Source organism: Melanotaenia boesemani, chromosome 2, assembly GCF_017639745.1.
Source record: "Melanotaenia boesemani isolate fMelBoe1 chromosome 2, fMelBoe1.pri, whole genome shotgun sequence".
NCBI classification, from domain to species: Eukaryota; Metazoa; Chordata; class Actinopteri; order Atheriniformes; family Melanotaeniidae; genus Melanotaenia; species Melanotaenia boesemani.
The window spans coordinates 41,670,992-41,686,911 of record NC_055683.1 but is presented as its reverse complement, the minus strand read 5'-3'; the positions used below and the strand labels follow the sequence as shown (position 1 = coordinate 41,686,911).

At 43.3% G+C, this 15,920-nt stretch overlaps 1 protein-coding gene across 1 annotated transcript in view; it reads right to left on the bottom strand.

The window, feature by feature from the left end:
• Window positions 1–15,920, bottom strand: part of LOC121630980 (sodium channel protein type 4 subunit alpha B-like) — a 37,142-nt gene that overhangs the window by 7,744 nt on the left and 13,478 nt on the right. The window contains exons 12-15 of the mRNA XM_041971559.1: window positions 13,949–14,187; window positions 8,577–8,648; window positions 8,393–8,494; window positions 7,932–8,288 (exon numbers count right to left, since the gene is read on the bottom strand). Coding sequence (XP_041827493.1) covers window positions 7,932–8,288; window positions 8,393–8,494; window positions 8,577–8,648; window positions 13,949–14,187 — 770 coding nt within the window. The remainder of the gene's footprint in view (window positions 1–7,931; window positions 8,289–8,392; window positions 8,495–8,576; window positions 8,649–13,948; window positions 14,188–15,920) is intronic.

The window sequence follows — 15,920 nt, the reverse complement described above, 5'->3', positions numbered from 1 at the left end:
TAATGTAGGAAACCTAACCCTAACTTAACACTAATCCTAACGACCAGGGTTTAAGTGTCTTAATGCAATTCAGTCTTCTATGAGCCTTAACCACACACCAGCACATGTATGCACCGCATGCTCCAGACAACTTCTCTTTTCTTTCTAGATCAGCTTCATCGCCCTCCGGACTGGTTAGAGCTGGGCGTGGGTGCACTGGGACTTAGGAAATACTGTTGCGTTAGTTCAGCCCAATTTTGACGCATTTTGATCACACCCTACATACCGACCACACCAGAACAACCATTACATGTTCTACCCTTAACTGAGAATAGTTTTGCCCTTCTGGGAACTCAGATAGAGGTTACAAATCCCTTTTCTTCTACACCGGCTCATGTAAAGAACAGCTCTGCATTACACCTGAAAACTTTAGAAAAAAGCAGAAGTTAACCGCATGCTCCCGAACCGGACAGTCCAACCACTTATAGAATGGTGCCACATTTAATCAAAACTCCTTACCGGAACAAAGAAGGGAGCCCTTAATTACCTGCTTCCTTTCTCCTCATTTACCCAACCACATGTTGATTATTAAAGCATGTTCTGAAAACTGTTTTTCCCTCCAAAAATGGTAAACAAAAACAATCCTTTCCCTCCAAAATTTGAACAAAGGGGACCAGACCCCACGCCCGTCCAACCAAATATGAAAACACTGGAAGTTAACATGACACACACACAAAACACACACACAAAACACACAGACATGACACACACACGCCACAACACACACACATAACACACACACATAACACAACACACACACACATAACACACCGCACACACACATTACACAACACACACATAACACACCACACACACATAACACAACACACACATAACACACACATAACACAACACATAACACAACACACATACATAACACAACACACACACATAACACAACACACACACATAACACACACATAACACACACATGACACAACACACACATAACACACACGTAACACAACACATAACACAACACACATACATAACACAACACATAACACAACACACACACATAACACACACATAACACAACACACACATAACACACACATAGCACACACGTAACACAACACATAACACAACACACATACATCACACAACACACACACAAAACACACAGACATGACACACACACGCCACAACACACACACATAACACAACACACACACACATAACATACCACACACACATAACACAACACACACATAACACACCACACACACATAACACAACACACACATAACACACACATAACACAACACATAACACAACACACATACATAACACAACACACACACATAACACAACACACACACATAACACACACATAACACACACATAACACAACACACACATAACACACACGTAACACAACACATAACACAACACACATACATAACACAACACATAACACAACACACACATAACACACACATAACACAACACACACATAACACACACATAGCACAACACACACATAACACACACATAGCACACACGTAACACAACACATAACACAACACACATACATCACACAACACACACACATAACACAACACACACACACAACACACACATAACACACATAACACAACACACACATAACACACATATAACACACACGTAACACACACATAACACAACACATAACACAACACACACATACCACACACATAACACAACACACACATAACACACACATAACACACACGTAACACAACACATAACACAACACACATACATAACACACACATAACACAACACACACACATAACACACACATAACACAACACACATAACACACACATAACACAACACACACATAACACACACATAACACACACATAACACAACACACACATAACACACACACAACACACACATAACACACACATAACACACACACACACACACATAACACAACACACACACATAACACACACACACACATACACACCACACACACATAACACACACACACACATACACACCACACACAAAACCCAACACACACACACACACACACAACACACACACACATAATACACACAACACACACTTAACACACAACACACAACACACACACACAAACACATAACACAAGCAACACACACACACACACAAACACATAACACACACAACACACACATAACACACACAGACACAACACAAACACATAAACCACACACACACAGATAAACAGTCAGGTAGCTGGACACACACACACACACGAGGGGGAAACACCTCCCATGCACCACAAACACAACCAGAGTGGCTCCAGCAGGTGCTAACTACACCTGAACGGATCTACATGAGCTTCGCCTCAAACGTAGAACGAGAACAAGGAACAAATAGAAAACACCCAACCGCTGGATTTAAGTTCACATGCCGACCCCCGGCAGCCCCCTCCTCAGGAGACAGAGGTATGAGAACTAACACACAACACAAGACTAACCCCCATCTCCAGACCTGAGACCAGCACACAGACCCGACCAAAAGAAATTAGGATGAGCCAACCCACAGTGCGGGACAAAACTGAGAACTGGGACCTGCAAGCACAACGACCAGTAATTCTTATGGGAGACTTTTGTAGAAAAATTAGCAACGACTAAAAGTATATAAAGTTTATTACAGGAGAAGTATTGAATAAAGAATTACTTGAAAGTAATGAGAGTGGTCGTGAAGCCAGGAGAGACTCTGGGAGGCAAGAGGAAAAATAACAGTTCTACATGAAGAAAGATCCTCCTTCCTGAAGACGTTGGGTGGACACACAACTCCAAGAGCTGGAATCAAAACAACCTCACATAGTTGTGTCTCCACCAGAACCAGTCTGAGGGTCTAAGGAAGGACCAGATGAAGGTCTTCTTACCCTTGTAGTGAACTATTAACAGAGCATGTTTATGAAGAGAAGAAACCTTAAACGTCAATTAAAGCATGATGAGTAAAATGTACCATGTAAAAGTGTAATATGGTAACAATCAGTGTAAATACAATTTATAAATGAATATAGTAAAGGACGTAATTATAGGTGTGATTATAATATTATTTATAGAGCATAATAAGTAAAATTTCTTCCACAAGACTCCAACCTAAAAGGGTTCCCTACCGTTCCACACTGGGACCTACAGATAGACAGCTACGCAGGCACACAATTCAAACACGCCTACCACATCCTAAAACACAAAATGCTGACCAACCCGGACTCAAGTCAAATTGTTTCAACATTCAGGTTAAACAGCAAAGTTTACTCTGACCCAAAATCACTCAGGACAATCATCCCATTGACGGTTAACGCAGCATCAGCCACATTCCCCTACGCAGACATCTACATCCGACTGATCAATTACGCTGACTCTGGTGAAAAACAACAAATTCTTGGACAACAATCAGCTCCAATTCTTGAAAGGGTTAGGGTTACCAACAGTCTCTGGTTGCAGCAGCGAATCCTATGGCTCGGCTCTCTTTCTTGACTGTTTCCTCACCCCGCTCTCCACCAAACACCCCAGCTACTTGAAAGAAACAAGAGATTTCCTAAACAAAGTCCAGCATGTTGAAAATGATGCCTTATACACAACGGATGTAGAAAGCCTCCAACATCCCAAACAGACCAGTTGACCAGTTGACTACCTGTTTTCAACTCCTACACATCAACCTGACCAGGAACGACTTCCAGTCTGAAGACAGATTCGAGGCCTTGCTCCCAGCACAATGCGGTCACTGCCCCTCAATTTTAATTGCAAACAACACACACTTCATAAACAGTCAGGAGTGGGTGGGGGTAAAGGAAACCTCTCATACCCCTCTTCCCCCTGGGTGTGGCCGGGGACGGGTACGGAGAGGTAGTTGCCCCAGGGGCTGGGACCCGGATTGAGTGGGATCCTGTACTTGACCTCGACACCCTGCTTTACTTTACCATTCTTCCTCTTAACCCCTACCCCATCTCTTTCCCCAACCCCTAACCCTAATGATTAGGGTTAGGGGTTGGGGCAATCATCCTCCCTTCAAACTTCCACCTTCTCTTATCCCCTTACCGAGTATGTTTCACTAAATCTAACCAGTCCCACCCCATACAATCTTTCCTCTACATCGTCCAATACATCATCGAGCCGCAAACCCCGGGAACCAGGGAACCATCTACCAATTTCCCATCCTCCGCCCTCCCCTCATCTATTCACCTGGTAAAACCTTGCTCACAGCCTCCCAGAATCCGTACCCACAAATGCTGCCTTTTAAACATCCACACTTAACCCTCCCACCGTGCCCTGTGGGATACATCCTGGTGGACCAAAGAATAGCGAGCCCACCACCACCCCCAGCCACCCCTCCGCCACACCCCACCCAGATTCAGATGACTGGGCCAGGGCCAGCAGCCACCCTATAAGCACATGCAGCCTGGATCCCAGCACCTGGGGCAACCACATCCCCCTGCCCGCCACCAGGGGAGCCCAAGAAACATGTGTGTAACAGATTCTGGTTATGTACAAGTCAGGACCAGAGACCTGTCGGTTACAGATCCTGGTCACAAATGAGTCAGGACCAGAGACCAGTCAGTAACAGATCCTGGTTAGATACGAGTCAGGACGAGAAAGCAGTCAGTAACAGATCCTGGTTACATATGAGTCAGGACCAGAAAAAAGAGTGTAACATATCCTGGTTACATATGAGTCATGACCAGAAACCAGTCGGTAACAGATCCTGGTCACGTACGAGTCAGAACCAGAAACCAGTTGGTAGCAGATCCTGGTTATGTACAAGTCTGGACCAGAAACAGGAGTATAACAGATCCTGGTTACACATGAGTCAGGACCAGAAACAGGGGTGTAACAGATCCAGGTTATGTATGAGTCAGGACCAGAAACCAGTCGGTAACAGATTCTGGCTATGTATGAGTCAGGACCAGAGACCTGTCGGTCACAGATACTGGTCACAAATGAGTCAGGACCAGAGACCAGTCAGTAACAGATCCTGGTTAAATATGAGTCAGGACCAGAAAAAAGAGTGTAACATATCCTGGTTACATATGAGTCATGACCAGAAACCAGTCGGTAACAGATCCTGGTCACGTACGAGTCAGAACCAGAAACCAGTTGGTAGCAGATCCTGGTTATGTACAAGTCTGGACCAGAAACAGGAGTATAACAGATCCTGGTTACACATGAGTCAGGACCAGAAACAGGGGTGTAACAGATCCAGGTTATGTATGAGTCAGGACCAGAGACCTGTCGGTCACAGATACTGGTCACAAATGAGTCAGGACCAGAGACCAGTCAGTAACAGATCCTGGTTAAATATGAGTCAGGACGAGAAACCAGTCGGTAGTAGATCCTAGTTATGTACAAGTCAGGACCAGAAAAAGGAGTGTAACAGATCCTGGTTGTGTACGAGTCAGGACCAGAGACCAGTTGTTAACAGATCCTGGTTACATACAAGTCAGGACCAGAGACCAGTCAGTAACAGATCCTGGTTACGTATGAGTCAGGACCAGAGACAAGTCTGTAAGAGATCCTGGTTATGTACAAGTCAGGACCAGAGACCTGTCGGTTACAGATCCTGGTCACAAATGAGTCAGGACCAGAGACCAGTCGGTAGCAGATCCTGGTTATGTACAAGTCAGGACCAGAAATAGGAGTGTAACAGATCCTGGTTATGTACGAGTCAGGACCAGAGACCAGTCGGTTAACAGATCCTGGTTACATACAAGTCAGTACCAGAGACCAGTGGGTAACAGATCCTTGTTATGTACAAGTCAGGACCAGAGACCAGTTGGTTACAGATCCTGGTTATGTACAAATAAGTCAGGACCAGAAAAAGAAGTGTAACAGATCCTGGTTATGTCCGAGTCAGGACCAGAGACAAGTCTGTAAGAGATCCTGGTTATGTATAAGTCAGGACCAGAGACCAGTCGGTAACAAATCCTGGTTACGTTTGAGTCAGGACCAGAAACCAGTCGGTAACAGAATCTGGCTATGTATGAGTCAGGACCAGAGACCAGTTGGTAACAGATCCTGTTTATGTACAATTAAGGTCCAGAAACAGGAGTGTAACAGATCCTGGTTCTCTAGGAGTCAGGACCAGAAACAGGGGTGTAACAGATCCCGCTTATGTATGAGTCAGGACCAGAGACCAGTTGGTAACAGATCCAACTTATGTACTAGTCAGGACCACAAAGCAGCCGGTGAAAGATCCTGGTTACATACAAGTCAGGACCAGAAACAGGAGTATAACAGATCCTTGTTACATATGAGTCAGGACCAGAAACAGGGGTGTAACAGATCCTGGTTATGCATGAGTCAGGACCAGAAACTAGTCGGTACCAGATCCTGGTTATGTACAAGTTAAAACCAGAAACCAGTCGGTAACAGATTCTGGTCATATATGAGTCAGGACCAGAAACCAGTCGGAAAAAGAACCGGGTTATGTATGAGTCGGGACTGGAAACCAGTCAGTACCGGATCCTGGTTACGTACGAGTCAGGACCAGAGACCAGTCGGTAACTGATCCTGGTTACGTACGAGTCAGGACCAGAGACCAGTCGGTAACTGATCCTGGTTATGTACAAGTCAGGACCAGAGACCAGTTGTTAACAGATCCTGGTTACGTATAAGTCAGCACCAGAGACCAGTCGGTAACAGATCCTGGTTACGCACGAGTCAGGACCAGAGACCAGTCGGTAACAGATCCTGGTTACGCATGAGTCAGGACCAGAGACCAGTCGGTAACTGATCCTGGTTATGTACAAGTCAGGACCAGAGACCAGTTGTTAACAGATCCTGGTCATGTACAAGTCAGCACCAGAGACCAATCGGTAACAGATCCTGGTTACGCACGAGTCAGGACCAGAGACCAGTCGGTAACTGATCCTGGTTATGTACAAGTCAGGACCAGAGACCAGTTGTTAACAGATCCTGGTCATGTACAAGTCAGCACCAGAGACCAATCGGTCACAGATCCTGGTTATGTACAAGTCAGGACCAGAGACCAGTCGGTTACAGATCCTGGTCACAAATGAGTCTGGACCAGAGACCAGTCAGTAACAGATCCTGGTTATGTACAAGTCAGGACCAGAGACCAGTTGGTAACAGATCCAGGTCACGTACAAGTCAGGACCAGAAACCAGTCGGTAACAGATCCTGGTTATGTACAAGTCAAGACCAGAGACCAGTCGGTTACAGATCCTGGTCACAAATGTGTCTGGTCCAGAGACCAGTCAGTAACAGATCCTGGTTACGTATGAGTCAGGAAGTGAAACCAGTCGGTAGTAGATCATGGTTATGTACAAATCAGGACCAGAAAAAGGAGTATAACAGATCCTGGTTATGTACAAGTCAGGACCAGATATCAGTCGGTAACAGATCCTGGTTATGTACAAGTCAGGACCAGAGACCAGTCGGTACCAGTTCCTGGTTACGTATGAGTCAGGACCAGAAACCATTCGGTAACAGATCCTGGTCTTGTACAAGTCAGGACCAGAAACCATTCGGTAACAGATCATGGTCTTGTACAAGTCAGGACCAGAGACCAGTCGGTAACAGATCCAAGTTATGTACAAGTCAGGACCAGAGACCAGTCGGTAATAGATCCTGTTTATGTACAAGTCAGGACCAGAGACCAGTCCGTAACAGATCCTGTTTATGTACAAGCGAGGACCAGACATCAGTCGGTAACAGATCCTGGTTATGTACAAGTCAGGACCAGAAACAGGAGCGTAATAGATCCTGGTTATGTACAAGTCAGGGCCAGAGACATGTCGGTAACAGATCCTGGTTTCATACAATTAAGCACCAGAGACCAGTCGGTAACAGACATCTGATCCTCTGCCGGAAGATGGACTGTGTGATGGACTTGGAGCTGATATATAAAATGAGACTCCAACTGCAGACACTCACCACCAAGTTCCCAATGACCATGACCATCATGAAAACTATCAGACACATGGCCTGGCCCGACACCTCCATGCAATCCCACATGGTCTCGATCCATTCTCCACACAAGATCCTGAAGATGATGAGGAAGGAGTGAAAGAAATCATCCATGTGCCAGCGAGGAAGCTCGCAGTCCTCTGAAATGCGACAGACGCATTCCTTGTAGTTCTTCCCAAACAGCTGCATGCCAACGACGGCGAAGATGAAGACGATGATGGCGAGAACCAGAGTCAGGTTCCCCAGAGCCCCCACAGAGTTCCCAATGATCTTTATCAGCATGTTGAGGGTTGGCCACGATTTGGCCAGCTTAAACACTCGCATCTGAACAGGAGAACAGAACATCAGGTGAGGTCACAGCGGAGAAAACAGGTGTGCAGTGATGTAACTGTGGTCACATGATGTTGATCATAAAGGGACACACTCACCAAACGGAAGGAGCGCAGCACAGAGAGACCTTGAACATTAGCCAGTCCCAGCTCAACCAGACTCATGGTAACGATGATGCTGTCAAATATGTTCCAGCCTACCTGTAACCACGACAACAAGGCCATGTTATGGTAGAAACAGCTGTTGTCAGGAAGCCATGATCGAACCAAAAGGATGTCAGACCTGGAAGTAGTAATACGGGTCCATAGCCAGAAGTTTGAGGACCATCTCAGCTGTAAATATTCCTGTGAAGACCTGGGGGTCAGAGGTCAGGGTTCAAATATCTCTGACATCAGTGTAGGACGAACGAACTGCACAGTGAGCTGATATTTAACAGTGGTTCTAGGGTACATTTCAAGTCCATGGGGTGCCTTTGTCAATATTATGACCAATTTCCTGCTGGATGAAATTTCTCTTCCATTTAACAGAGAAAGTGGACTGTTTCCATCATTTATTTAGCCAAATATGCAAATCACTGAATTAGCACTTTTTTGCTGTGCGATTTCTTAAAACTTAACAATACATGTTTTTATATATTATTTCAGCTTTATTTGTTAAACAATAAGCATTTAAACATGATAAACCTGTTTTAAAATCTATTTAAAACATTAATATACATGAAATCATTCACTTTGTGTGTTCCAGAAATCCTTGTCAGCTGGGTTACCCACTGATGAAACCAGCAATGGTTTGCTCTAAAGTCACATGACTCACATTGTTGGAGGGAACATCCTTTTTTGTGGGAACTCTGGAGACAAAATGGAAAATTTCAAAGCCACCTTGTCAATATTCCATCAGAATGATTATCTACACACGGAGCGGATTCATTGTTGATCAGCTGTTATCAACATTTTCTTGTGTGCTGACTTTAGATGTTTTAATGATGAAAGGGAAAGAAAGCACAAAGAAAAATGAACTGATTGTGGTCATGTGGTGACAGCTTCAACATCTGTAGCACAAAGATGGAGGAAAGGTGTTTCCCATCACGTGCAACACGGCTGACAGGGAATGACATGGCTTATTATCATTATCATGCTTATTGAGCGTAGGTGGCTTAAACACAATAACTTGATTAAATTGTTAATTATTGCATAATGAAATATATGCAAGTGTAATAAGGTAGTAATTACATAAATGCAAGCGTTTACATATCGGGGAAAAACTGACTCACTCTACAACTCCTCCATATGTCGGCAGCAGACTGAGGGTTGCAGACAAACAAACTGATCCACAAAACCAGTAAGGTGGTGGGATGGAGCCCTAACCCTCTGACGGTGGTGTCGGTGAGGAGAACACTGTCCATAATAGAGACTAAACTGAACAATACCTCCCACCCACTTCACATCCTGCTGATCAGCTACAGGAGGACGTTCAGAGAGACGGATACCACCTCAATGCTCCACCCAACCACACAGGAAGTCATTCCTACCTGCAGCCATCACACTGTACAACTCCTCCATATAACATCCACTGTTATACATTTACTTTTTACTATCATACTGATGATACTGTACATAGTACTCACTGCAGGACTGATCCTGGACCTGTTTATAGGGATATCCTAACTAATCTACTTTTCTTATTAAGATTTTTTTCTTCATCCTTTCTTTATCTGGTATGGAGCGACTGTGTGCACACAGTTTCCTCTGGGATTAATAAAGTTTTCTGACTCTGATCTGAAACTATTAATAAACTATTGCAAGTCGTTTTGGATAAAAGTGTCTGCTAAGGGACTGTAGAATAGAATAGAATAGAATATTACATAGAAATTACATGATGATTGTGTTTTTACTTTGTAATTAGACTACATACACCATGACTTGAATGATACGGGGATATGATCCCGACCCTGAACCCACCGTTACACCCCAGCTAGACCTTGCTACATGATTAAAGAGCATTTCTTAGATATATTCCATCCCATAGCCTGAAATATTCATTTCATGGATTGATGTTTTATGTTTTAGTGGTCTGAAACAACAGTTCCCTAAACGACTGTAGAATAAAATAGTATGTGTAATTTTAACTATGAAGTACTGATGAATTTGAACTATTACTGAACTCTTTTAAATCAGCGACAATGTTACAACAGTGTTAGACACGATTACTGAATGGTCCTTTCTGTGCAGGACGATGAAGTTATCTGCTGCTGAGAAGCAGCGTCATGCATTGAGAAACGTGGCATGAGGACAGATGACTGGGAACGGTGAGGAAACTTCAGGACTTGAGTGAGAGGAAGAAGAGTTCAAACCAGGCCAGAGAAGGAAGGAAAGTGATAGAGAACAAGGTTCCTCCACTCCAGAATCCAAAACAATTTGAGGATCAGATATCAATTTTTTTTAACAAAGAATTTGTAGAAAATAAATTTTATCATAAAATCGTGGTAAAAAGAAAAAAAGTAGCGTAGTGTTTTTTTACTCCTGGTTTAAATTGAACATTAGTATGTACATTACTTGTACACATATAAGGCTTTTCACAGCCTCAGAGCCAGCTAGGCGGAAGCTAGGCTAGGAAGGTGGGGAACGGGGTGGTTGGGAAGGAAACATGGTTGTTTGTGTATCATTTCAGACAGCATAGTGCTGGAAAGAAGAAAATCAAGGTAAGGTATTCCAAAGTGTATAGGAAAATTCAAGATCTGAAGGCAAAACTCAAAGAAAAACAAACAGATTCAGAAAAGACTTAAAACAACAGCAATATTCAGAATCACCCAGATCAGAACCCGACACTCGTTAGGAAGGTTTCCCACCTCGATGGACAACAGACGCACAAAGCTCACCTTGACCAAACACATAGACAGGTAACTGCACCTGCAGTTTCAGGAAAGACTTTGAAGAACTGCAAAAACAGAATTCAGGAGACCCTTTCAATTTCTAGAAAAAACAAAAAACATAGTGAATCCTCCGTCATCAACAAGGTGAAGTACAACGCTCTGTGCTACTAACTGATAGAGATGTGCCCTTCTTGACAGTAACTGCTGCGATATGTCAGTTACAAGAGGGAAGTAAAGACAACAGAAGAGGTTCCTGGATGGCCCCATGAGAAACTTGCATAGGAAATTCCTTCTTGTCAACCCTAGCTCATCCTTTGTTCTGTCATTTGATGGATGGTCCAACCACCCATTGCAGACCAGGAGACCCGCCTCTGCAAGGTACGTGAAAACCTCTCTTTTCTTGTAGAGAACGACATTCTCTCCGACTTGTTAAGATCGCTGACGTGGAAGAAACGGCTGCATCAATATTCTGTCACTCAGACTTGAAGCACTGCATATAAGAATGTCCCATCTGCACGACACAGACTTTCCAGCTGCAAATGCTGGAGAGTGTTTTCTTCACACAGTGGACGACTGAGACTGTCCTCAGAGAGAAAAACAGGAGGTGAGAAGGAGAAAGTGCCTGTCAAAAGCACAGAAATGACTTTGCATGACCTGCTGGAGCTCTTCCACGGCCAACTTCAAAACTTCAGAAGGCCCATCTCTAACCCTGAGCCAGAAGTAAAGAGGAACACGAAAGACCACGAGTGCTGAATTCATGTGGCTTTTTCTGAAAACTGTGCCTGTAAGTACCAACCTCTTCACTTTGCATCAAACCAGCAGCAGGCAACCCTTCACACTGGAGTTTTAGATTTGGGAGGAGAGGAAGATCATGTGTGTTCTTCTAAAGAGAAAGGCCTGCTGCAACCTGGACCCATCTTGACCCAGTTCTCAATCTGGCCAAGGCTGCCTATGCTGATGTGTCTGTGATGGGTCGATGGGAATGTAAATTATTCAGTAGGTGTTTCCATTACCCCTAGAATTGTTCAAAAGCTAAATATCGCAATAAAAAACTGGTAATGGAAACACCTACATTTTGAAAAAAAAAAAAACCCTCAAGTATAGCTAAAAAGTTTTTATGCTCTCATGATATAGAAGTATGTTGCAAAATGGTAAGGGAAACACTCGTATTTACGCTCCACCAGACGTGACGTAGCGGGTCAAGTGAGCAGTTAATTTCAAATAGAGATGGTGCCGTCTGAGTAGACACAGGAGGAGACGGAAATCTCTTTATAAATAATTAAAGGAAAAAATATAATCGCCATCCCTGATAGCAAACAACTGTGAAATGCAAGAGTTTTACAAAGATCTCCATCCTCCTAGGAGTCTCGCGGGACGAGAGTTAACGAGAATAACGGCTAATGCGCTAAACACCGTTCAACTGAAACACCTGCAAATCGCAATTACCCATTATGGAAACGTCAGAAATATGGCTTTTATTTAATGAAAAACTGTAACGTAAGGCCACGTAAGTTAAGAGCATTAAGGGACGAGTCTTTAGGTTGTAAATGTTTGACTAATAAAATTTTATAACTTGAAGTGTTGATGTATGTTCGTAATTTGAAATGTGATTTTATTAGTGGTTTTGGTTGATTTGTAGCTTGGTTTCCTGTTTTGGCCAAAACACTCTTTAAATAAGATTCTTAATCTCAATGAGGTTGTTAAATAAAATAAAAATAAAAATAAAAGAATGTAAACGCAGCTGCTGGTAAAAGTCCAGGAGTTTGTTTCTTATAATACATATATACATATATAATTACATAAATAATCGTTCACTATCTGAAAGTCATTACAAAGGAGGGATGAGAGGAGAAGAGGAGGGATGAAAGGAAAGGAGCAAGGATGAAAGGAAAGGAGGAGGGATGATGCAAGGCAGTAGGGGAGTAAAGAAGAGGAAGATGGAAGGAAGAATGGACAGAAGGGATGGAAGGATGTTAAAAACCCTTCAGCTGAAAGCCAGTAAATGAAAATCCCGTCAGCTGGTTACATCCGGTTCTTCTGCCATAAGGGCTTTAAATGTAAACTGTCCCATAAACGACGAGTCATGTTAAATCCAGCCTAAGAGGAATTTGTGCAGAAAGAGTAGTCCATAGAACATCCGTTTTTACTTTAAAACCCTTCTTTCCAAAGCAGTTGGACAAAGACTGAGGACCCCTGGAACAGACCCGAGTGGTTTCAAACCTTTTCTCCATGAGCCAGGTGTTTATTTTGATGTGAATATTTAGGAGGTCATTCGAGGTGAAGCTTGCCAGTGAATGGGTTTAGCCCAGTTCACAAAGCACAATGATTTTCACGTTTGGTTAATCTAAAATGTAACACTAATTATAGAATCACTGTGTCGTATCAGAAGCTTCCCCACAGTAAAACCCTGCAGATGGTCTAGAATTGGTGGACCATTCGCTGTTCTATACAGTCGTTCATTAGCAAAGAGCTAACATATGCTATCGGAGCATGGGCTTCCCCTCCCTACACCTTAACTTCCAACTACTCCACAGACCTCTAACCTGGATCTCATCACTGTGGACATTTGTAATGTTTGCTGTTGGTGCTCTGACACTAAAGAACAGCAGAGACTTAGGCTGAAGGGCAGTGTTTGCTTTGCAGGGAATGGGAGCAACATTTACTGCATCACTTGTAACAATAAAAGAAAAAGATGGACACTGGTTAGGAAATATCTCTACTGAATATAGAGGACTCTGTAACTCATCTTCAGGGTTAGGGGCTTTAAATGTAAACTGTCACTGACCAGATTTCCGGTGCTCAGAAGTACTTCAAACTCATCAGTCATTGGATAATGCTCCATGGCCATGAAAACAGTATTGAGGACGATGCAGATGGTGATGGCGAGGTCAACAAATGGGTCCATGACGATGGTGTAGAGCAGCTGTTTCAGCCACCGCCAACAGCCACAACAGTTCCACTTCAGGAAAATGTCAGCAAAGCCATACCAACATGGAGGACACGGTCTCTGGTCGTCCTCGAAGCCTGAAACACAGAACCACACATTTTCTGTAAAATTCTGAAATCTCATGGTGCTATATGAGCAGCAACAGTAAGCAGCAGGAGCATTTAAGCATCAAAAATGAGGTCAAAGAACATAAAGTTTCCAATAAAATCCCAGCTTATCCAGACTCATGGTAACAACGATGCTGTCAAATATGTTCCAGCCCACCCGTAACCACGACAACAAGGGCACGTTATGGTATAAACAGCTGTCATAAGGAAGCCATGATCTAACTAAAAGGGAGTCAGACCTGAAAGCAATAATACGGGTCCATAGCCAGAAATAGTTTCAAATCTGAAACCAGCAACATGCGCTCTGGATGATCCCACCCTACTTTGTAAATCAGTTTTTACCGTAGTAGAAAGTGGTCTACTACTGTTAGTTACCAGCTCGCGGCATTGGTTTGGTTAGTCTTCATATTCTTTGTAAAGTTTATGTATTTGGACTATAATTCACCTATTTTCATTGGACAATGGGAATTCCTGATCATTGTTTTGTCCTAAATATACTTTGAAAAAGTCTCCAGCTGACCCTTAATGCTGCAGTGAGATCATGTTCCTCCAGTTTTATCTTCCATCTTCCCTTCATTGGCTCCTGTTAAATCCAGAATAGAATTTCTCCTCCTCACATTTAAAGCTCTTAGTGACCAAGATTCACTGGATCGTAAAGAGCTCAAAGTTCCAGATTTCCCCTCAGAGCTTCGCTGTCAGACTGCGGGTTTACTGCTGGTTCTTAGAGGTTCTAAACATAGAATGGGCGGCAGAACCTTCAGTTATCAGACCCTCTCAGTTTGGGTTAGGGAGGCACATAGACTCTATAACTTTAATCTGATAACTAGGCGGTCTAACCATCCCTTAGTGATGCTGCCATAGGCTTAGCCTGCTGAGGGACATCCCATGATGCACTGGGCCCTTCCTCGTCATCTCTCTGCTCTTTAAAGAAATACTTTATTGATACCAAAGTAATTGTGGGATTAGTTTTCACGTAGAAACTTATGACCATATCAACATCATTCTCTCTGCAGGTCTCCCGGGATAAAAGTTGTGGTTCCTGTTGGTCCTGTCTCCCCCATCTGGCCCAGTCAGATGGCTGCCCTCCCTGATTCAGGTCCTGGTTCTGGTTCTGATGGAGGATTGTCCTACCTGGTAAAGCTTTCGTCTCTGATGACATGCAGGACTGTTTAACAACACTGAGCAGCTCCTTCAAGGACAGGCTGCTTCACTGCAGGTCCTTCCTTCCTGTCAGACTCTACAATCTGCGCTGCTACCAGTAACCACACAGCCACAACGGGAACTAATAACACACAGACGTGTGATATCATCACTGTAAACTCATTCTGGATATATGTTTTTATAAAGACTTTTGTATAGATTTTATATAGTTTTTGTTCTGTACAGTTTTTTGTTCTTATCTCTGTATCCTTTTTTTTTGCACCATCACCTTTGCTCCTGTAGCACCAAAATTTCCCCACTGAGGGACAAATAAATTTTAGATAGATAGATAGATTATCTTATCTTATCTTATCTTATCTTATCTTATTCATCTTATCTCATCTCATCTCATCCTAAACCCCGTCCTGAACTGCCCCATGCAACTAAGGATGGAGCATTGAACTGAAGACAAGATTCGATACAATCCATTAGTTTCCTTAACTAGGATATAATTTATTATGAACTGGCTTGTATGAACACAGTGGTTTTCAAATGGACTAATG